The sequence below is a fragment of the Hakea prostrata genome, chromosome 8 (genome assembly GCF_041222555.1).
Source record: "Hakea prostrata isolate BN-2017 chromosome 8, UWA_Hpros_2, whole genome shotgun sequence".
Classification (NCBI taxonomy): domain Eukaryota; kingdom Viridiplantae; phylum Streptophyta; class Magnoliopsida; order Proteales; family Proteaceae; genus Hakea; species Hakea prostrata.
Genome location: NC_142607.1, coordinates 50,520,865 through 50,541,703, shown reverse-complemented (window position 1 = coordinate 50,541,703; position 20,839 = coordinate 50,520,865). Strand labels below are relative to the sequence as shown.

The window sequence follows — 20,839 nt, the reverse complement described above, 5'->3', positions numbered from 1 at the left end:
GTAAATAGGAGAGAGGAAAGACAGAGGAAGAGGAATACGTGCAGGTGCAGACTATTAAAGAAAGAAAGAGGAGATGAATAGGAGAAAGGAGAGAGAAGGAGTGGAGAGGAAGTGGAGAGAGAAGGAGTGGAGGAAAAGTGGAGAGAGAAGAGTAAGACAAGAGAGGAGAGAGAGGAAGACCGTGGGGAGGAGAGAGGAAAGGAAGAGGAGAGAGAAAGGAGGAGAGAGGAAAGGAAGAGGAGAGAGAAAATAATATAAAAAGGGGGGAAATTCCCTGTTGGCCCCTGCGTTTTCGTAATTTTCGTTAATCGATCGAGATGCAAGGAGAGCGAATTATGATGGAACCAAGGTCAGGACACGCACGGAACAGGTAAGTAATATTGACCAACCTATGTAAGATAAGTGGGTGTTTTTCTTTAATAGATATGTAGCATGCCCATGGTATCATAAAGTTTACGTTATTTATTCGGTGATGCAATTTATGGAAAGTGTACAATATATGCCCTTGTGTATTGAACAAAATGCATGGAATTGGATGACAGTTCAATGACTAGATTGAATTGGTTGAAATGGAATGTGGATAGTGTGCTTGAACTGTTAATCATGAATTTGCAAGAATGTTTATGCATGTTAAATGTAAATTATCATGCTTTCATATGTAAATGATGGAATGCCATAAACTATGTTCAGATGAGATTGAATGATGCTTATGCTTATCAGATATGGAATTGTCATGCTCACATATTTACATTATTGAATTGCATGAATTGTGTCCAGCTTTACTCATATGAGACTGAATGATGATTGAAATGCAAAATGTATATTGACATTGGCAGAGTATGGTAATGCAATACTGGAATTGAAGATGAAAAGAGTAAAAGAAAAAGGAATAAAATGTAATGGCTTCTGTAAGTCTTGGTACTTATGTACCCAAATGAGAAGGCCTGAAGCAAGACTGAAAAGTGAAAAGATTGAGTCTATGCTGATGGCAATCCACGAGGTGTACAAGGCCTTGTGCCTAGAAGCCACTTCGGTGGTGAAGAGACAGAAGCCACTTCGGTGGTGAAGAGACTGAAGCCACTTCGGTGGTGAAGAGACGAAGCCACTTCGGTGGTGAAGAGACAGAAGCCACTTCGGTGGTGAAGAGACAGAAGCCACTTCGGTGGTGAAGAGAGAGAAGCCACTTCGGTGGTGAAGAGACGAAGCCACTTCGGTGGTGAAGAGACTGAAGCCACTTCGGTGGTGAAGAGACTGAAGCCACTTCGGTGGTGAAGAGATATGTGCATCCTCTGGATTTGCCTAGGCACAAGACTATAATGTCAGATAACTGAAATGCAAGTAAAAGAAAAAGGAAAAAGGAAAAAGGAAAAAGGAAAGAAAAGGAAAAGGAAAAGGAAAAGGAAAAAGGAACAGGAAAAGGATAAAGGAAAAGGAAAATGAAAAGAAAGTTTGGAATGTATGATGTTATATGATTTTGATGTGATAATTGATGCATAATGAATTGCCTGACTTACTTACATGGTTGTCTTTATTGCTTATTGGGCCGCAAAGCTCATTATTGTAAATGTTGACAGGTACTCAGATTCATGATAAAGGCAAGGTGTTGCCATCTGTCAATGCCTTTAAAGTTGAAGATGTAATCTCATTCATTTCGTTACGTTTGATGTTTGTATAACTGGACAGTGAATGTATATATTTCTTTGAGACTGTATGTATTGATTTAGACACTGTTGAAAGGTCAAATGTAAATATAACCGGACTTTAGACTATGTACATATATATGTTTATGAGTCAAACTGTCAACCAGGTTGTTTGTTTTTGAGAATGTTTTGTCTAGCATTTTGTTTTAATGATTATAAAGAGGTGTTAACGAAGAGGAGCTGTCACGTGCCCTAGTGGAATGTACATGATGTGGGCCCCACCAAGCCTGTGAAAACTGGGGTCGTGACAAGTTATACTAGTTTGTGTGATGTTACACGTGTTAGCAAGATTATTTTATCTTCTTATGATGCAAACTCATGTATAGTTTTTTTGGTAATGAAAATGATCATTGAAGAAGGGGCCGAGGCCCAGAAACTGCAGAAGAGTCATCTTGAGAACCAAGAGAGGAATGTGGTCACTCAGCCTATAAGAACAGGTGAGCGCCTTCTGGACTAGGGAATGGGCTGAGCCATGTAGCACCCTAGAAATAATGTCCAAAATTACAATATCCAAAATGCTCCTTAAGGATTCATATATCAAACAAGATTCCAAATATTGGCGATGGGGGGTGAGGGTCCTGAGATACAGTAAGACCGACTGCCACTTTACAATCTGAGAACACTCTTAGCCTTTTAAACCACGGTGGCTGCACTCAAGAAGCGCTGATCTAATTGCCAAAGTTTCACCGATTAACGCCTGGCTGATCTAGTGTAACTCCTGCATATTGATGGAGAGTGAGCCCTCTCCCTAATAATAATGTCTACTCTTTGCCATACACTTTGACATATTAGAGTCATATCACAAAAGAAATGAAAAAAGCAAAATGTATGCTTCATCAAAAGTTAGTAAATTTACAATGAACAATGCTTTTAAAGAGATCATGGATTTTAACTCTACCTAATAGATAGATTTAAATTCTATAAATAAAAGCTATCTGAAGACACAGGATGAACCAGATCTATATAAAAAAAATAACAATAAACAAAATATATCTAGTTGCTTGATGAAGTGGTAATACGGAACCACTCCTTTTCTAGTGTCATTTCCTGTTTTAAGAGACATATAAACACTAATGGAGAAGGACTAGGTGAGATGTTTTATGGTAATTAATTACATAATTTACCTATTTGTTCCTACCAAAGCCAAGGGAAAGAAAAGAAAAGAAAAGAAGAAGAGAAAAAAGGTTAGCAATGCTAAATCAGAAAATGAAAGTTCACTTTATTTCCAATCAAAAACCCTATCTGAACTTTCATGTTTCTTGTTTCACTTTATTTCTAACTAAAACGAAACCCATGCAATGCATGTGGAATCAACTGTACCTGTTCGGAAGTCCCTCATCCTGATGGTCTCATTCATCAGTCCACTACTTCCTGTCACCAAAAATCTCATCCACTGCATCTTTAGCAATGACAGCCGATAGGCACGTGAGTTGAAAGCTATTGCCATTATAGTTCAAGCAAACATAAATGGAGTCAATCCCCATTCCCCTCTGATTCTGCTTTCCACTTCTACAATGTTAAAGAAAGAACTGGAAGTCCTATGAAAACATAAAGTGAACAACAGCCACGTGAACAGAAGCTATAAAAGAGAAGTTAATTGCTTATAATAGCTAGGATTCATGTCTATTGAAATGTGCTGGTGGGGGAGAGGAAGGGAATCAACAACAGCAGCAGAATTTTCTTGAATTTATATAAACCATCTTTTGGGTATGTGATGATTTGCTAATCTGATGGTGTTATGCTTTGCTAGCTCTAGTATCACAGTTTCAATGTATCATTTTTGACTGATTTGACAAAATTCAGCTTCATGGCCTAAACTGTGGCTGATTAGATATTGCCCTGAAACAAATTCTAATATTTTCATTTTCAATTTTGGGTTTTTCATGCGTTGGTGTGAATCTGTAGCTTGTATTTCTTGAAAAAACTGAAGAGGGTTCATCATCCAAATATCAAAATGAGAGAGAGAGAGAGAGATATTTTGGTTTTCCTAACCCCCATAAGCACACAAAAGAGTCCTGAGACAGACAGGAAGTTTGCTGCAGGGGACAAATTCCATGATTATTTTGCATTCCCGACGAGTCACTGATGGATTTATTTCTCCCAGATATTTCTTGCAAACGTGTCGATATTCTAGTGGTACCCTTAAGCCAAAAGCCAGAGAAATGCTGTGGTGGCAACTTGCAATGACTTCAGACTTCTGCTGTAAGCCTGTAACACCTGCAAAGTGCGAAAATGTTCTCTCTTCAAATTGGACCCCCTTACGAGAACAAGACGTAGCTCTAGGGATTCTGTGTTCTAACTGAAGCTCATGTCAAGTAATATCAACCAGAACATAAGCTCCTAACGGTACCGGTTCCCATGCTCTCGTGTCAGCTATATACATATATTTGCATGAAAGGAACTTGAATTAACCAAGCAATCGTACCCAAAAATAATAATTATCTAAGTTAGGAAAGCATTTAAAAAAAATTCTTCACTGTGAATTGGTGGTTTTACCTTTTAAGAGAAAGATAGGGGATTGACAGGTGTTGTCCTCTTGCAAATAGCTTTTAACTCAGATTTCATCATTACTAAAATCCATAAAAGAGGTAGCCAGAGAATTCTGCCATTATAGAGTCAAGAAAAAGGACAATAATTTGTACAATCTGTTTTTCAGCTTGACCATAGATTCACCTTACAATTCTCTAAAATCTATGATTTACTTTAAGGGGAAAAAATTGTGAAAGATTGTAACCAAACATAGACTAAGATGGATAGTTCATTTCGATCAACATTAGAGAAACCGAAATCCATATTGTATATTTGTAACAAGAGAATATCTCTACTTTTCTAATTGTATAACCCTTCTTTGTTGAGCATCCCATTATCTTTCTCCTCTTCTTCACAAAGAACTAATACCAACAGTTCATCATGGAGAAAAGCACTCACCCAAAAGGAATCACTGGAGGCTAGACCCATGAAATTCAGAACTACCACTTCCCATGATTCTTATATACACTCCAATTGGTATCCAAAAGGCCATGTCTACATGGAAGTCGGAACACTTCCTCTTACAAATTAGTGATTCTTCAAATAATCAGTGGCGAAATATAGATAGCAAGCACAAATAGTATAAATTACAATGAATCAACTTGAAATTAGCTAATTCAATACAACCTTATTTATGTTTATGTAGTCTAATAATAATGCTATAAGAGTATGAAAATATATAGATGGATACATTACCTCACTTATGCGTAGAAATACTGAGAGTCAGCTAATAGAACACAACTGTTTCTCCCAAGAGAAGATGAAGAACTCCTAGTCGTGTATTTTCATTTTTATATGAGGTTGGACCATCACTTTCCATTTGTGAATGATTCTTTTATATCCAACTCCAAGAACCACAAAAGGCAGGCCGACATCTAGCATGCTTTCTTATAATTAGGCGTCCCAAGGTTACTAATTTAACATATACTATCGTACAAAAACTAATGATGTTGTTTGTTAATTTATTTTTAATGAATATTAATGAGCAAATGATAGGGATAATATAATATGATTAGAGCATGCGAGAAATAACTATGCCGGAAATAACTAACGTTGAAGAGATAAACTAACGTATTGGAACAGCATAACTTCCATTAAAAATTGAAAAATAAAATAAAATAAAATAAAATAAAAAATAAACATCATACCATACAAACAGAATATCAGACTTCTAGGCCCCTCTCTGCTTAATTTGAAACGATAAAGGCGATTGATGTTAATTGGTATTAAGGGTTGAAAAGTAGATTCCAGCTGCTGATGCAAGAAAAGTTAAAAGAAGAAGATGCCACCCTACAGTATATAAGGACATCTACGTTTCAAGCTTTCGAAATCAGACCAACCCTTTTACTCCTTCACTTGAGCCCTTCACTTGAGCCCTGCATGAATTAGTACTAGTTTCTCTCTCTCTCTCTCGCTCTCTCTAACCTCCCCCATTCTCAGCTTCTTCCCTTCTGTTACTCTTTTCTCTTCTTTTACACCTAAACCATTTACATCCTTTAAACTTAAGTGCAGCTAATCACATTCCATCATGCCTAGAGAGAGGGATCCATTGGTTGTTGGTCGAGTGATTGGGGATGTTTTGGACCCCTTCAACAGATCCATTTCGATACGAGTATTCTACAACAACAGAGAGGTAGCAAATGGATGCGACCTCAGGCCCTCAGTAGTGGTGAACCAACCGAGAGTTGAGATCGGAGGAGATGACCTTCGCACCTTCTATACACTGGTATCTCAAAAAATTCACATTCCAGACTTCCTTCCTAGCCTTTTACCCACTACAAGCTTAATTTGTTAATTCTTGAAACCAAACCAAGTTGTCGTTAGTTCCCAAAAGCCCAAAAAGATGAACTTCCCTGGTTTTCTGTGTTGCACCGTCATATTTCCGACCTACCAAAGAGGAGCTTTTATTCTTAACAAAAAAAGATCGAGTGGGTTTTATCCTGATATTTTAAATCCACCGCTCGCTGTCTTGAACCCCAAATACCAGTAACTGCGTTTCTTGTGCTCTTCTCAAGTTCCAAGTTTCCCAGGTTCTTTTCTTTGGGTTAAAATGGTTTTCCAGATTTGATATACTAGTTTCATTTGTCAGAAGTGTTTTAATGTCGATATTTTCCAGCGGCTTTTATTCAACCGCATCTTGTTTCTCAATTATCTTCTCAAACCCTAAAAGATGACCTGGGTTGGATCCTTCGATCCAAAGCAGATCACTGTAAAAAAAAAATTCCTTCACACTCTTTCTACTTATATGATCAATGAGTGATGATGCTTATGTGGTTTTATTTTTCTTGCAGGTTATGGTAGACCCTGATGCTCCAAGCCCAAGTGATCCACATCTCAGAGAATACTTGCATTGGTTAAGTTCACTCCACTCTCGTGTGTTAGTTTTTGTGCACGTGTAGTTTTTTTTTTTTCCGTTTGTTTTTTCTGTGCATGTATAGGTTTACTTTTAGCACCATACACTATTTTGGAAGACCCAGCAGCACTGCATACTCTTACCATTATTTAGCTTATGGAGCAGTTATCTCCTCAACCCTAAGATTTTTTCCTAGAACACCAAGTCCCTACATCTCAAAAAACTACAAGACTATATCGGTGGGAAGATAAAAGAAAATCAAAGAACAGAATAAAAGATTGAATAACACTCATTTCAACGACTATAACTGAGATAAAGATTGTCAAAGAAACGATGTCTCATCTCATCAGCATTCTGGGCTAAAATCTTTTTAGGAGCTTCTCGAATCTATCAATCGGCTTCAAATGAAGTTCAGCTTTTTCTGTCCTGGTTACAACTAGATGAAGAAAAACCTAGACGATATAATGAAGAGAAGAACAAAAATGAGGTGTGAACAAGAGAAGAGAGACAACATAAGAGGCAGATGCGGAGATTCGCTTAGAGTCATTTGAGGTTGTTTAGCAGAGGCTGTGGTAGTTTTGATATCTTAAGTGAGCGAAATTTCTTGTATGTAGAAGCGAAATAAAGCTCTGTGCATGTGTAAAGGGACCACAGAAGTAGTGCACGACGGATTCAGACTGCAGGTGCTGTCATATTCAACTGGTACTATAAAACCTATTCCTTCTCACCAAATCTGTTGTCTCCTTCTCATTGGCTCTAGGAGAATATTCTAAGTGATCTGTTTAATAGTGAATCTGCTGTCTCCTTTTCAAGCTTGTATCTCTCTTCCCAGCTTTCACCTTTTATATGTTCATCGTAAACATATTCCCTCCCCTTTCACACAAGTCAGGTGATTCCTTTTACCAGTCAAAAGGAAAGAGAGAGAAAAAAACCGTACTATCATATTCTGCCTTTTCAACTTCCAGTTTTGGCGAAAATTTTCATGCACATATGCATGGCTTATGTTGAATATAGTCAAATTTTGGTTTAGTTGTCAATCTGAAATGCTAAAAAACCTCCCTGGATCCCCTTCTAAAGAGGTTTGATAGGAAGAATCTCCGATATATTGGCATTAAATGAAAGCTTTTAGTTCTTTACTCCTTTTGCAAAGGAGTTAAGTTATGCAAACTATCTTACTTGAAGCCAGGAGGGAATAGGGAATAAGGTACAAGCCAGGAGGCTTGAAGTTATTGGTAACTCCAACACTATGCTATTTTGAATCCTACTAGTCACCAAAAGAAAGGAAAGAGACAGAGAGAGGAAATACATAAAAGAGAGCATGATATTTGGAGATGTTTTTCATATCCTCTAGCATATTGACTAGGGTGCAAGTGCAGGTGACTAACTGCTTGAATTGGTTTGTCCAGGCCTGATAAGGATTAAGGTCACACTAAAAGTATTTAGGGTCAAAGCTTTCTAAAAAATCAGTTCAATTCGACCTGCTGTAATCCTAATACTAACCGAGTGAGTCTCATGCTTGAACTTTCTCCTAACTTGAGTCTGATGTTTCATTAAACCATTTAGTCTGATGTTTCCCCACATCGATTGGTGTCACTATGTGTGTGTGAGAGAGAAGAAAAAAATTTAATAATAATAATAATAATAAATAAATAAATAAAGAAGAAAGAGTACTACTACTTCCCCCAACTGTTCACAAGACCTTTTGCTTAGATATATGTGCTATTATATATCTTCATTTCCTTTTTCTCAAGAATTTCAGTACTCTCCATCGAAATTCTCCTGGGTTTTTCTTTTCTTTTCTTTTCTTTTCTTTTCTTTCTTCTTCTTTTTTTTTTTTTTTTTTTTTCATTTACTAAAATGACTGTCAATTTACACTGTAGGTTGGTGACTGATATTCCTGAAAGTACCGCAGCAAGTTTCGGTAAGTCATATACTTAAGATCTGAAAATAGATGATATGATTTTAATTTTACATGGAAATATGATTTTGCTAGTCAACATTTTAATACTCTGTTTCCATATTTTGCCTAATATTGAACAAACCACATTAGAAACCAAAGTTGGCTGTAGTTTACATTAAAAAGGGACAGAATCAAGTCATAGTTTTAGGCGACCAAATTAAGATAGTTTATTAATAGTGATTGCTCCTTATGTGTTAGGATATGCAATTGTGATTCCACTTTCATGTTGGGAGACTTGATCTTTATCTTTGGTTCATTAGCTAGTCTGATATTGATTCCCAAACCTCAAATAATCACCAGACATTTGGATCCTCCACTCTATCGATCCTTTTCGTGGTATCTGAAGGACACAAGTTTCCATCTAAAGATAATGACTAGATATCCCATGTAGTTTTATACCTTCGCTGGCCTTTCGCCGTCCACCACTAATGGGTAGAACTTTTCCGTTTGATGAGTCGTAACAGCGAAAGCAATAGAAACCAGGTAAAACAATGTGTGGTTTAGATGGGGTGAGTGAGACGGGCACTATACAGAAGGGAAAGAAGAGGTCATTTCAGAAGAGGTAAGCGAGAAATTGGCTTACGCAAATCATCTGTGCTCAACCTTCTCCCATTATCTAAACCATGCGGCTTCAACTGAAGAGATTCCCTTTGCTTTTCTCTTCTATTTATTTATTTTGCTTTTTTGGGGTAAATCTGTCTCCTCTCTTCAAGGTTATGTTTATTGTCAACTTAGATCTAGAAATAACATTTTCTTCACCAATAGTGACTCCATGATATAGTTTTAGACAGTGAATGATTGTCATAATTAATTATGACCCTGTATTTTATCAAACAAGAGATGCTCTTCCAAAATCCAATCGGTGGGTTAGGGCATGGAGGAGACGATAGAAATTTTTTTTGTTTTGTACTGACCAACGACAGCAATAGAGTCTTATTTCATATTTTTTTTCTTTTCAGAACTGAGGTTTATCCCGACCAGCTTACGCACCTTGTCTATATACTTGCACCTTGTCTATATCTTTATGGCTACCTGTTACTTATAAACCTTTTTCATACTTATTTTCACTAGACAACGACAACAATAGAGCCTTATTATTTCGTACTTTTTTCTTTTTATAACTGAAGTTTACCTGACCAGCTTACGCACACCTTGCGTATATCCTTAGGGCTACCTTTTACATATAAGCCTTATTTCATACTTATTTTCTATAGACAACAACAACAATAGAGCCTTATTTCATACTTTTTTTTCTTTCCGGAACTGAGGTTTACTCCGACCAGCTTATGCACACCTTGCCTATATTCTTAGGGCTACCTGTTACGTATAAATCTTATTTCATACTTATTTTCACTAGACAAAGACAATTACCAAACCTCTGATATATATCTTCTATTCCTATAAATTTATATAAAATCATTTTAGCCTGTCTCATCCCGAATCTAAATTGCATAACTCCTCAAATATTATATCTTAACCTACATGTATTAGAACTATTCTGAATTCCATCCAAGGTGATTATATACATTTTTCTTCAATCCATCACCATAATTGACCCAACACACCTTACTATTCAAACTTAAATTAACCCATTTTGAACAAGATTTACTATATTCAGGTACTGTTTTTCTAATTAGACTTACGCACCAACTCTATTCTAGTTTATCTAACTCTAAACCTATGAAATTAGTTCAAGTAAAAATCAAATACCACTCTCTTGAGGATGAGAGAGAGCCAGTTGTGGACTAAGAGTAGAATACATTTTTGTCCCTAATTTGAAATATCTTTCCTCCATCCATGGAGGAATCTATGAATCTTTCTATCAAGAAAAAGAATCTATCAATCTAGGGTTTAGTATGTTAAAAACATCCAAGATAATAATAAATTCAGAAATAAACCACAAAATACTCCCTGACGTTGTTGCCAAAGAGGAAAAAAAAAAAGTACTTCCTTTATTACAGAGAAAAATTCCTTAACTTGAAACATCTCATATGGTAGACATACACAGGAAATAAAAAAATATAAATAAAAATGTACTCATTTTTTAACGTTATCATTCCCCCCACATATTTCCCAATACCATGTGAAATGACAGCCATTGTATCAGACGATAAAATAATTAGGTTTTACTTAATGCACAGGTCTCTTATATTTGATCAAGCCTAAAGAATGTCGACTTAGAAAAGTAGGAGTACAAAAAAATATCTAGTTGCATTTATATAAGATGTTTCTTAATTTTTATTTTTCTATAAATAAACCAAAACTGTCTGTAAAAGATTACCTCCCTAGATTATAGGATGTTTACAATTTTTAAAGTCAAATAGATGATAGGCAAAGAAGGTATAGAGATTTGAGAGAAGAGAGGGGGATTGGCTATAAATGGCACTTACTTTAGCTGCTAGTGGATAAACTTATCAATCGAGGGGGAAATCCATTTTAGCGTGTTTATTTATTTATTTTTTTAGTATTATGAGTAGAAGATGTAAATTTTGTGGTTTTTTTTTTTTTTTTTTGGGTAGGAACCACAACGTTGGTGGTTACAAGGTTATGTATCTCCTCTAAGTAGACATTTGTATGAAAAATACTTTGGAGGAGTGGTATTCCCAGCATTCCATGGTACGGATTCAAAGTTGAGTCTTCACTTAATCAGGACTGTTTAATGGTTCAAATTAAGTGAAAGTTGAATAATTTAAATATGGATTGCTTGGAACAGTGATGCTCCCAAGCAAGATCCATTTGTATCATTAATATATATATATATATATATATATATATATATATATATATATATATATATATATATATATATATATATATATATATATAAATATAAATAAATAAAGTACATTGAAAAATTAATTTTCATTTAAAAACACTTCTTGCTCACAACTGAAGGAGAAGAAACACTAGCTACTACCGGCTTCAATAATATAATTCCATTTTTGAAGCTCTTTCAAACATGTATCGTCCTTTTTTATGCATCCCAATCTATTTCTTCATAACTATTTTAAACCACCATTAAAGTTTTAGTCACTGTGTCGATCTAGAACTCACCCCTATTTGAACCTGACCTCGAATCTGCTCACAGAAAGCAAAGACAGGTGCTTTGCTATACTTCTCCAACAAGAATAATTAAATGGTCCCTTCCCAAGGGCATATAGTTTCAAATCTACCACCTACGTATTTCCAACAAAAAAAAAAGAAAGGAAAAAAAAAATCTACTGTCTACAGGTGTAATCTTAGACGGATAAAATATCTCCCATCACTCTCTATGCATAAAAGTGAAAATCCTTTATGGGGTCCAAGTAGTCACGCACAGGGGAGAGGAACGTAATCCTCTTCCCCATGAAAGAATTACACCTAATTTATAGAACCACAATTCTAAGTTGTGTAACAGACTAACACTCTACTTTTTTATATGGTGAATGTGATTGGTTTTAGGGCAAGAGATCGTGTGCTACGAGAGCCCTCGACCGTCGGCAGGGATCCACCGTTTTGTTTGCACGCTATTCCGGCAACTTGGTAGGCACACTGTCTATGCTCCAGGGTGGCGTCAAAACTTCAACACGAGAGATTTTGCAGAGCTTTACAACCTCTTGCCAGTCGGTGCTATCTATTTCAATTGCCAGAGGGAGAGAGGTACTGGTGGAAGAAGATATTGATCTCGATCTCTATCCAAAAAGCATGAACTATTGATATAGTATGTAGCATTTAAAGAAGCTTACTAGCAGACGTTATTAGCTATAATCTAGATCCTACTGTAATTGAAACTCTTGCAGGAGTTGAAACTAATTTATCATAGCAATGCTTAATGAATTTCAGTTTTCAGATAACTTCCTCGGATGACATGCATTAATTGATCAATATTTGTGAATTGAAAATGCGAAACTGTATAATTGAAATTCGAAGATAAAGAAAGCACGACAAACACCAAGACAGGTAGAGGAAATTAGATCGAGCTTACGTACCTGGAAATCCAGAACGGTCTGAGTGTTGAGAAAAAAAACTTTCAGAGTGGAAGAGAAATGAAGTGATTTCAGCAGCATTCTTCATCTGCAACTAATCCGCTTCGAAGCTTCGCGCTGTGATTTGTTTCGTTTTCATTCTTTCTTTCTCTAAGTGGAGAAGAAGAAATGATGACGATGATGATGATGATGATAATGGAGAAAAAAATGAAAAGAGAGAGCGTCGGGGGATTGAGATTTTACAATACAGAGAGTTTTAGGGTTAGCAGAGCTAGGGGAATGAGAGACAGCGAAATGGGGAGTGTTTTAGGGTTCTTGGAGGTGGAAGGTGGTTTTATGCATGAAAACGGGAAACGTTCGCAAATTGCGATCCAATCTAGCGGTTCATATAGTAGCGGAAACTTCTGAGATGCCACCTCAGCATATCGACGTGGAGAATCGGACGGTGGAAGTAAAGGATATTTGACCCTTGCCCACTAAAGAATCCCATTCAGGTCGCACGGCAGACCAGGCTACTTTTATCCCGTTAGTCTGTCGAGTTCTGATTGGCTAAGAAAGAATCGTATATTTTTAAAAACGCTGAAAGCTGTTCCCACTATCCAGTCTCTTCTACTGGAAACCGCGGGGCGTGAGTCCCAACCACTTTGCCTTATCATAACCGTTAATGATTCTTTTAGCATTTTAAGCTGTCCATTTCTCATTGGTTCTCAGGAATCTTTCCATCAACTCAGTTTTTTTTTTTTTTTTCATTTAATTATTTGTTGAGAAACCGTTAAAGCATTATAAGTGGAAAACGGCCAAACAGTTGAATCTTCAACCAACTGAGTCTTCGTGGCCAAAACATCTATTATGGAATTTCAAGTTTCTTCTAAGTTCTAGTAACAAAGGAAAAAACGACATTCCTCAAAGTAGAAAGCAAAGTAAGAAATGTTTCAAATAACTCGGCTTTTTTTCAATCCCACACCCTGCACCAGAAGAAGAGAAAAAAAAAACTCAACTTCGGATCATAAATCAGTCTTAGAATGCGTTTTGGTTTTGCTCCGATCAATCTATTCAGATCAAGTCTCATGTCTGGTAACATAGGGGGTAGGGTTGAAAATTCACCTCAACGGCTTAATTTGTTCTTAATAGGGGTGTCAATAAAACCCTACCCCAACTCGCCTTGAGCCTAGCCTAAAATTTAGGGTCAGAGTCAGGGTAAATTAAGGCCAACCCAACTTTATAAAATCCTACATAAATTAATCAGGGCAAGGCGGGCTTAGAGAAACCTTGACAAGGTCGAGCTAGGATTGAGGATTTTCAAACTCAGACAAAGTAGAATAGAATTTGGACTTCAAAAATTTTAGCCTACAAGGTGAAAACCTTTTTTTTTTTTTTTTTTTTTTTTTTTGGTAATCAAGGTGAAAACCTTACAACTTCTTGTGGAGCAAGAGAAAAGACTAGAGATATCTTGGGTGAGAAGTGGACTTATGTCATTGTCGAATGTAACTTTGAATTTGAAACAGTTTTTTGGACCAGTCATATAAAACAAGGGAAGGGATTCTCATCGTACACTTCCTCCTCTTATTCTTCACATGTTTGGATTTCTTTAGATTTGGCATGACCCACCATGAATCTTTAATTTTGTGGAGAGAAGAAAGTGATCGACCACAACCCCCTCAAAAGGAAAAACACGAAAAATGAATCCTAAATGGGAGTTTCTAGCATCGTTCCTTTTGTTATCAGAAGTTCAAGTAGAGATGGAAAGAGAAAATTTTCAGCAGCAGTCTACATCTCTTCATGCCTTTGAAAAGTTCCACTAGAGATATTGAAAGAAAATTGAGAAAATGACATGATTAGCAATTTATAGATTTTTTCTTTACAAAAGTAGTTACTCAATATTTCAATTAATAAAACTAGCTAAAACTAAGTTTAGTTTTACAAAATAATCAAAACAATGATTTTGGATCACCGGGGGTGGTGGTCTAGTGGTCCCAAGCTCACTCCCAAGTGGTTTGGTAAACCTCATGTCCTAAGTTCGAATCCCCTCTTCTCCCCTCTGTTTCTTGCATTGGACAGTTGTGTGCTCTTTGGCCTGGGCATGAGTGCTACCGGCTTCTGCGGACTATACTAGGCCTCCAGTGGGGCTCCGCTGACGGGACCAGTGCTTGCGCTGGTAGTGCACAGGGCTAATGCTTGCATAGGTCGCACTCGATAAAAAATCCGAACATTGCGTAGCGGGGGGGCGCTAGGTCGCCGCTACTGCATCCCCTCTTTTTTCTACCAAAAAAAAAAAACAATGATTTTTCATCCCCTTAGACATTTTTTAGAAGAAATCACTATTTTGTCCAAAATGGGAAAATCACTAATTTTTCATATCCTTTAGTTGCACCCTCTAAGTTGGTATAATCAATTTTAGGGGTAAAAATGTCCAACTGGACAAAAAATCACTATTTTGATTAGTTTTGTAAATGCAAACTCAGTTTTAGTTATTTTTGTTAAATGAAACATTGAGTGACCACTTTTGTAAAAGGAAACCTAAAAACAGTTACTCACATAATTTTTCAAATAAAATTTTCAGCAACAGTCTCTTGGTGTACGTGTACCAAAGAGAATGCTAATCATAAAGTGGAAGCAAGAATACAATCTTAGAGCTCTAGGGCACTCTCCTATGCAGGTCGTTTGACTTTAATCAAATCTGTGTTAATGGATATCATATCTAACTAGATCAATATTATCACATCCCTGTCAACATCTTATACAAATTAGAAATGATTATGGCTAGATTTCTTTGGAACGGTAACATACATACCAACAAATACAAAGTGGCTTGGGCTTCGGTTTGTCTTCTGTATGAAGAGGGTGGTCTTGGCCTACGTCGTTTGAAAGAATGGAACATTGTATGTCTAATGAGACATCTATGGAAGCTCGCTTGTGGTGAACAAATTTTGTTGGGTGAATTTTATCAGAACTTGCTAACTTAAGAAGTATTCAGTTTAGTCACTACCAAGACCCACCCGATGCTCTTTGTCCTTCCGTCATATTTTAGACACCAGAAATCTGACTGTGGGGCTTATAAAGTGTGCCATGCGGTAAGGTGTGGTGGATACACAGAGACGGGTGATTGCAGAGAGACATCATCAACGGTTATCTTCAAGGTGGTTTGCAGAATTCAAGCCAAGGTGGAGAGTGTTGGGTTTGGGTGTCTTGTATTCTGTGGGTCCATGTAATTATGGTTTTAGATTGTATTTGTAATTGAAACAGGGTTTGGGTCAATTATTAATACGGGGTAAAATTGTAATTACATTGGGATTAGGGTTTTAGGTTTCTTTATAAATAGTCTCTGTGGGATAACCTATAGGCATCAATCTCTGTAGGAGATTGGAGAATCAATCCCTGTAGAGGATTGGGAAACTCATCATGAGAATAAGGATGGGGGGCAAGCAAAGAGTAGCACTTTGTGGGTATGAGAGTGATGTGAGGTTTTTCTGAAATAGTGGAATTCATTCTCTCTGTTGGACGTAGGCATGGTTTTGCCAAACCACGTTAAATTCCTTGTATGCTTTGCTTGTGTTCTTCTCTGTTCGTGGTTGTGCATCCATTATTCCTAACAAGTGGTATCAGAGCGAGGTTCAGTGGATCATCGCCAGAGGTGTGCGAAGATCCAGAAAGGAGAGGATAGGTGCCATGAGAACGGAGAAGGCTTCGACGGATTGATCGAATGTACGATTCTAAATCTAGAATCGTGAAGGGCTTTTTTTTTTTTTAATCTATTTTTCTTGTAGTTTGATTGGATTAGATCGCTAAAATAAAAAAAAAAGAGGGCAGTCCGACTTTGGATCGTAGGCATTGCCGCGTTTGTTTGGTGAAGGTACTGAAGGTCTTTTTTTTCATTACAATGCAATGATTGGTTTAAAATTTAAAAAAAAAAAAAAAAAACGTAGTGGAACGTGGGAGAAGAACAATAAGGAGAGAAAAGAAAAAAATAAAAAGAGAAAAGATTCGGTGGGAAAAATACGGGAAAAAAAAAAAAAGAAAAGGGAATTTTCTTTTGTTTGTTTTTGTATTATCGGATCGTATCGTACAAATTGTTTCCACAGGATTTTGTGTGAAGGTTTTTTTGTACTGAGTTAAGTGTTCTTAAGGTTTTTGGGCATTTCGGACTCAATAGAAGTGATGGATTGAGGAGATTTCGCTCCGTTGGTATTGATTTTGAGTTCGTATGGAAATCAACGGTGAGGTTCTTTCAGTTGATTGATGGGTACGAAAGCCACAGATCGGTAAATTGTACAGGGCTTGCAGGTAGTGTTGAAACAGGTGGAGCTCCAATTGACACTTTGGCAAGGGGTATAGGTAGACATAATTTGCAGGTTGTTTAGGCGCAAAACAAGGGCAAATCTGGAAAGAAGCGAGTGACTTTCGCTTTGGATTTGGTGAGTAGCAGTGATCTCTTGGAGCCGGCTGTGACAAAAGGAGAGATGGAGCCATGTCACGTCGTATAGCGGTGATGAGCTGTATGGGACATCCCAGGTGGGGGTGTGCGCCATGCTGGTTTAGTGATGGCAGTAACAAAAGCATTCCTGGAGGGGATGTGGGTCATGCGTGTATAGCGGCAATGAGCTGTACAGGACATCCCAAATGGGGGTGTGCGCCATGCTGGTTTAGTGATGACAGTAACAAAATCATCCCTGGAGGGGATGTAGGCCATGCGGTAAGGTGTGGTGGATACACAGAGACGGGTGATTGCAGAGAGACATCATCAACGGTTATCTTCAAGGTGGTTTGCAGAATTCAAGCCAAGGTGGAGATTGTTGGGTTTGGGTGTCTTGTATTCTGTGGGTCCATGTAATTATGGTTTTAGATTGTATTTGTAATTGAAACAAGGTTTGGGTCAATTACTAATACTGGAGTGAAATTATAATTATATTGGGATTGGGGTTTTAGGTTTCCCTATAAATAGTCTCTGTGGGATAACCTATAGGCATCAATCTCTGTAGGAGATTGGGGAATCAATCCCTGTAGGGGATTGGGGAATCAATCCCTGTAGGGGATTGAGAACCTCATCTTGAGGATAACTATGGGGGGGGGGGGGGCAAGCAAAGGGTAGCACTTTGTGGGTGTGAGAGTAATGTGAGGTTTTTCTGAAATAGTGGAACTCATTTTCTCTCTGGTGGACATAGGCATGGTTTTGTCAATCCACGTTAAATCCCTTGTGTGTTTTGCTTGTGTTCTTCTCTGTTCGTGGTTGTGCATCCATTATCCCTAACAGATTCTCCTTTCTGACCTGGATGGCTTGTCATGGCCGTCTCTCAACTAGGGCTTAATTGAGAAGTTGGGGTGTTGAAACCGATTCCTCCTGTAAACTTTGCAATAACACGGATGAAGATATGGATCATTTTTTTTTTCTTGCACTTTTTCAGCAGGAATATGGCACCGAGTTTTGTGTTTTAATGGTTTCTCATGTGGGCCTTTGAACTCCTAAAATGTTGAGCTTGAATGGGCATGCTCTCATATGACAGGGTCTTCACCAAGAGCAGACGTCCGTTGCTCTGCTGTAACAACAACAATTTATAGAATATGAGAAGAGCGCAACAATCGTATCTTCAAGGGAACCACTTTTGGGGCACAAGCAATTTATGAGAAGATTCGAACAAACACATGGCCTCGCTTTGTGCACTTGACCCTTAGGGTCATAGACACGGAGGGGACATGAACTTCTTTGCTCGATGGCACCTTCCAGTTACTTTCCACATACTTAAAGCCATGTGTTTTAGATGGCCAAGGTCGGCACTGAATTGGATTGCTATCAATTGTGATGGATCTTGTAAAGAAAATATTGGTGGTTACGGATCCATAGCTCAGAATCAACATGGCATGATTCTTTTTGCACTGGCAGGTGAGATTCTTGAGGATAATATCACTTGCTTGGAACTATTGCTATCAAGCGTGGGTTTGGAGACCGCAATAAACATGGGCTTCAACCAAATTGAAATTCGGTCAGATTCAATGGTGGCAATCCAATCAATACAATGACATTTCTCTACATCTTGGAGGGTCATCGACTTGGTCATGGAGATTAGAGAGCTTAAGAGGAATTTTAATCTTTGTAATTTTGTCCATCATGTTCGAGAGATTAATAGATGTGCTGATTTCCTATCTAGATATGTAAATTCCTCCCAGGAAATACTCTTTTTTGTAGATGCTATCATGTCGATGTTGTCCACCTTGCTAAGGACGATATCAACGGTAAGAAGTTCTATAGACTGTAATTTTTAAAAAGAGACTTTTTTATGTGTGGATCTCCTTAGTGGACCACAAACTAATATTGGGTCTTCTTAGTGCAATATATTACTTGTGGGTGCTAATTAGACTAACGCCATTAGTCGCCGTTAAGTATATTTAAATTTCAGACGTTGAGGGACCAAAATGTTCCTTAGGTTATTTAATACATCGTGTTATTATAATTTTTCTCTTTTTTTTGGATTATATTTTTTTAACCAGATAATTAATGTTTAATAACCAATTATCTATTTTTAAAACCATATATTAATACAATGTATTAAATAACCTTAATGCCACTTTGGTCATTTTATGTTTGAAATTTAAATATACTTAACCGCGGTTAAAGGTATTAGTTTGCTTGAGACTTACGTGTAATATATTGCATTAAGATGACCCAACATTAATTTATGGTCCACTAAAGGGACCCACACGTAAAAAACTCTTAAAAAATGATTAAAGAAAAAAAAAAGACAACCAAATTAAATCAAGCACTGCATTTTTACGAAGAAAAACGTCGCCATCTCTCAATATTCTACCAAATCCAAAGAGGTGGTTCTATCATCTAAATAACAAGATGCAATCACAAACTGTTCATAGTGCATGTTCCTAGAAACAAGTCCCACAAAAAAAAAAAAAGGTTTCTAAAAAAAAGTTTGTTACCAAAAACCAATGTTTAAGGCATCTCCCGATACCATACAATACTAGTCGATATGTATCCATATTGGACCCAATCAATATGATATATCTTGATATGTCTCTCTATTAAATTGCACTAAAATACATTACATAGTACTATATAACGCTCGATATGTCTCTTAAAATCACCTGACCGATATGATATTCGAAACCTATACTTTAAACCTTGCCAAAAACCATTACCTCTTATGATCTTTTCTCCCACTTAATAACCACTTTTCTATTCGGAAATGAGAAAAAAAGACCCCTAGAGATAAGTAATCAGTGAGTCCAGTACTTTTACCTTCACTGGTTATATGTAATGCTATCATCATATCTCACCACTATATATTCAAGAGGAGAATCTATCTTGTTAGCATTCAGGGGTGGGCCCCCTCCTGAATGTAAAATAGAGAACTACGGAAAACAGCATCTGATGCTACCCCAAAATAGTTGATCCAAATCATAGTCGGCACAGACATTTCATCATTTTTTCAAAAGTATACTCTTTTTTGATAGACTTCAAAAGTATACATGTGAAAGCATGGTAGCAAGAGTAAATCAACCTATTTTGGGGTAGCATCAGATGCTATTTTTCGTAAATCACCTTTTTTTGATATATTTCAAAAGTATACATGAGAAAGCAATATTTGAGGTAGCAAGAGTAAATCAACCTATGGTTTAAGATATTTTGTGTATGATTATCCTTTTCAAGACAACAACAGGATACAAATAGTAATCATTACGTCTCTCTCAAGAGATTCTTATCCTCACACATCAACTATGATTTCTCTAGGCCTTCAACATTGACAATCTATTCTATCTTTGAAAATAATAGACACCCCACCCCGTGTGTAGAATTTCATTGGACACATTAGTCCAATTCGATATTGAATCCTACCAAAACATTGTTATTCTTTTAAATTTTAAAATTACCTTTTAAGTTTTATGATATTACCTAAGTACCCTTATATAAGAAAACAGAGAAGACATAGGTTGGGATGAGAAGAAAACTACGAAGAGCTGCTGGAGAATAACTCTGCTGGAGAAGGGTAGATGAGGTCATTTATCCCATTATGCATAAGGGCATAATGTTCTTCACAACAATACCACCAAATATTCTAACAAAACATGAACCATTTGCTTTTCATTAATAAAGTGGAATGTCGGTGTTTAAAGATCTCTATTTTTAAGTAATTTGCTCAAGATAATATCGGGTTCACATCCTCTACAATTCTCACCTCCTACAATTCTCTCTAATTCTTATTTAGGATTGTGACACGTGGCAATTAACTATCTTAGCAAACCCAGTATGAACACCAAAATGTCGACAAATATTTTTCATTTCCAATCAAAAAGGAAGAAGAATCAATCACAATAATTATATTGATTTTTA

General features: G+C 36.9%; 1 protein-coding gene and 1 long non-coding RNA gene across 2 annotated transcripts; one reads left to right on the top strand and one right to left on the bottom strand.

Annotated features, from left to right (window-relative positions):
• Positions 1-1,954: 1,954 nt before the first annotated feature.
• Positions 1,955-12,849, bottom strand: LOC149008455 (uncharacterized). Its single transcript, XR_016174998.1, has 3 exons — positions 12,511-12,849; positions 3,021-3,238; positions 1,955-2,418 (listed from the first exon to the last, which is right to left on the bottom strand). It is a non-coding gene; the product is annotated as an uncharacterized LOC149008455 (long non-coding RNA).
• LOC149008456 (protein VERNALIZATION 3-like) lies at positions 4,731-12,515 on the top strand. Its single transcript, XM_089165047.1, has 4 exons — positions 4,731-5,953; positions 6,501-6,582; positions 8,463-8,503; positions 11,984-12,515. The coding sequence occupies exons 1-4, from the start codon at positions 5,758-5,760 to the stop codon at positions 12,202-12,204; spliced, it is 540 nt and encodes a 179-aa protein (XP_089021173.1). The 5' UTR covers positions 4,731-5,757; the 3' UTR covers positions 12,205-12,515.
• Positions 12,850-20,839: the final 7,990 nt, after the last annotated feature.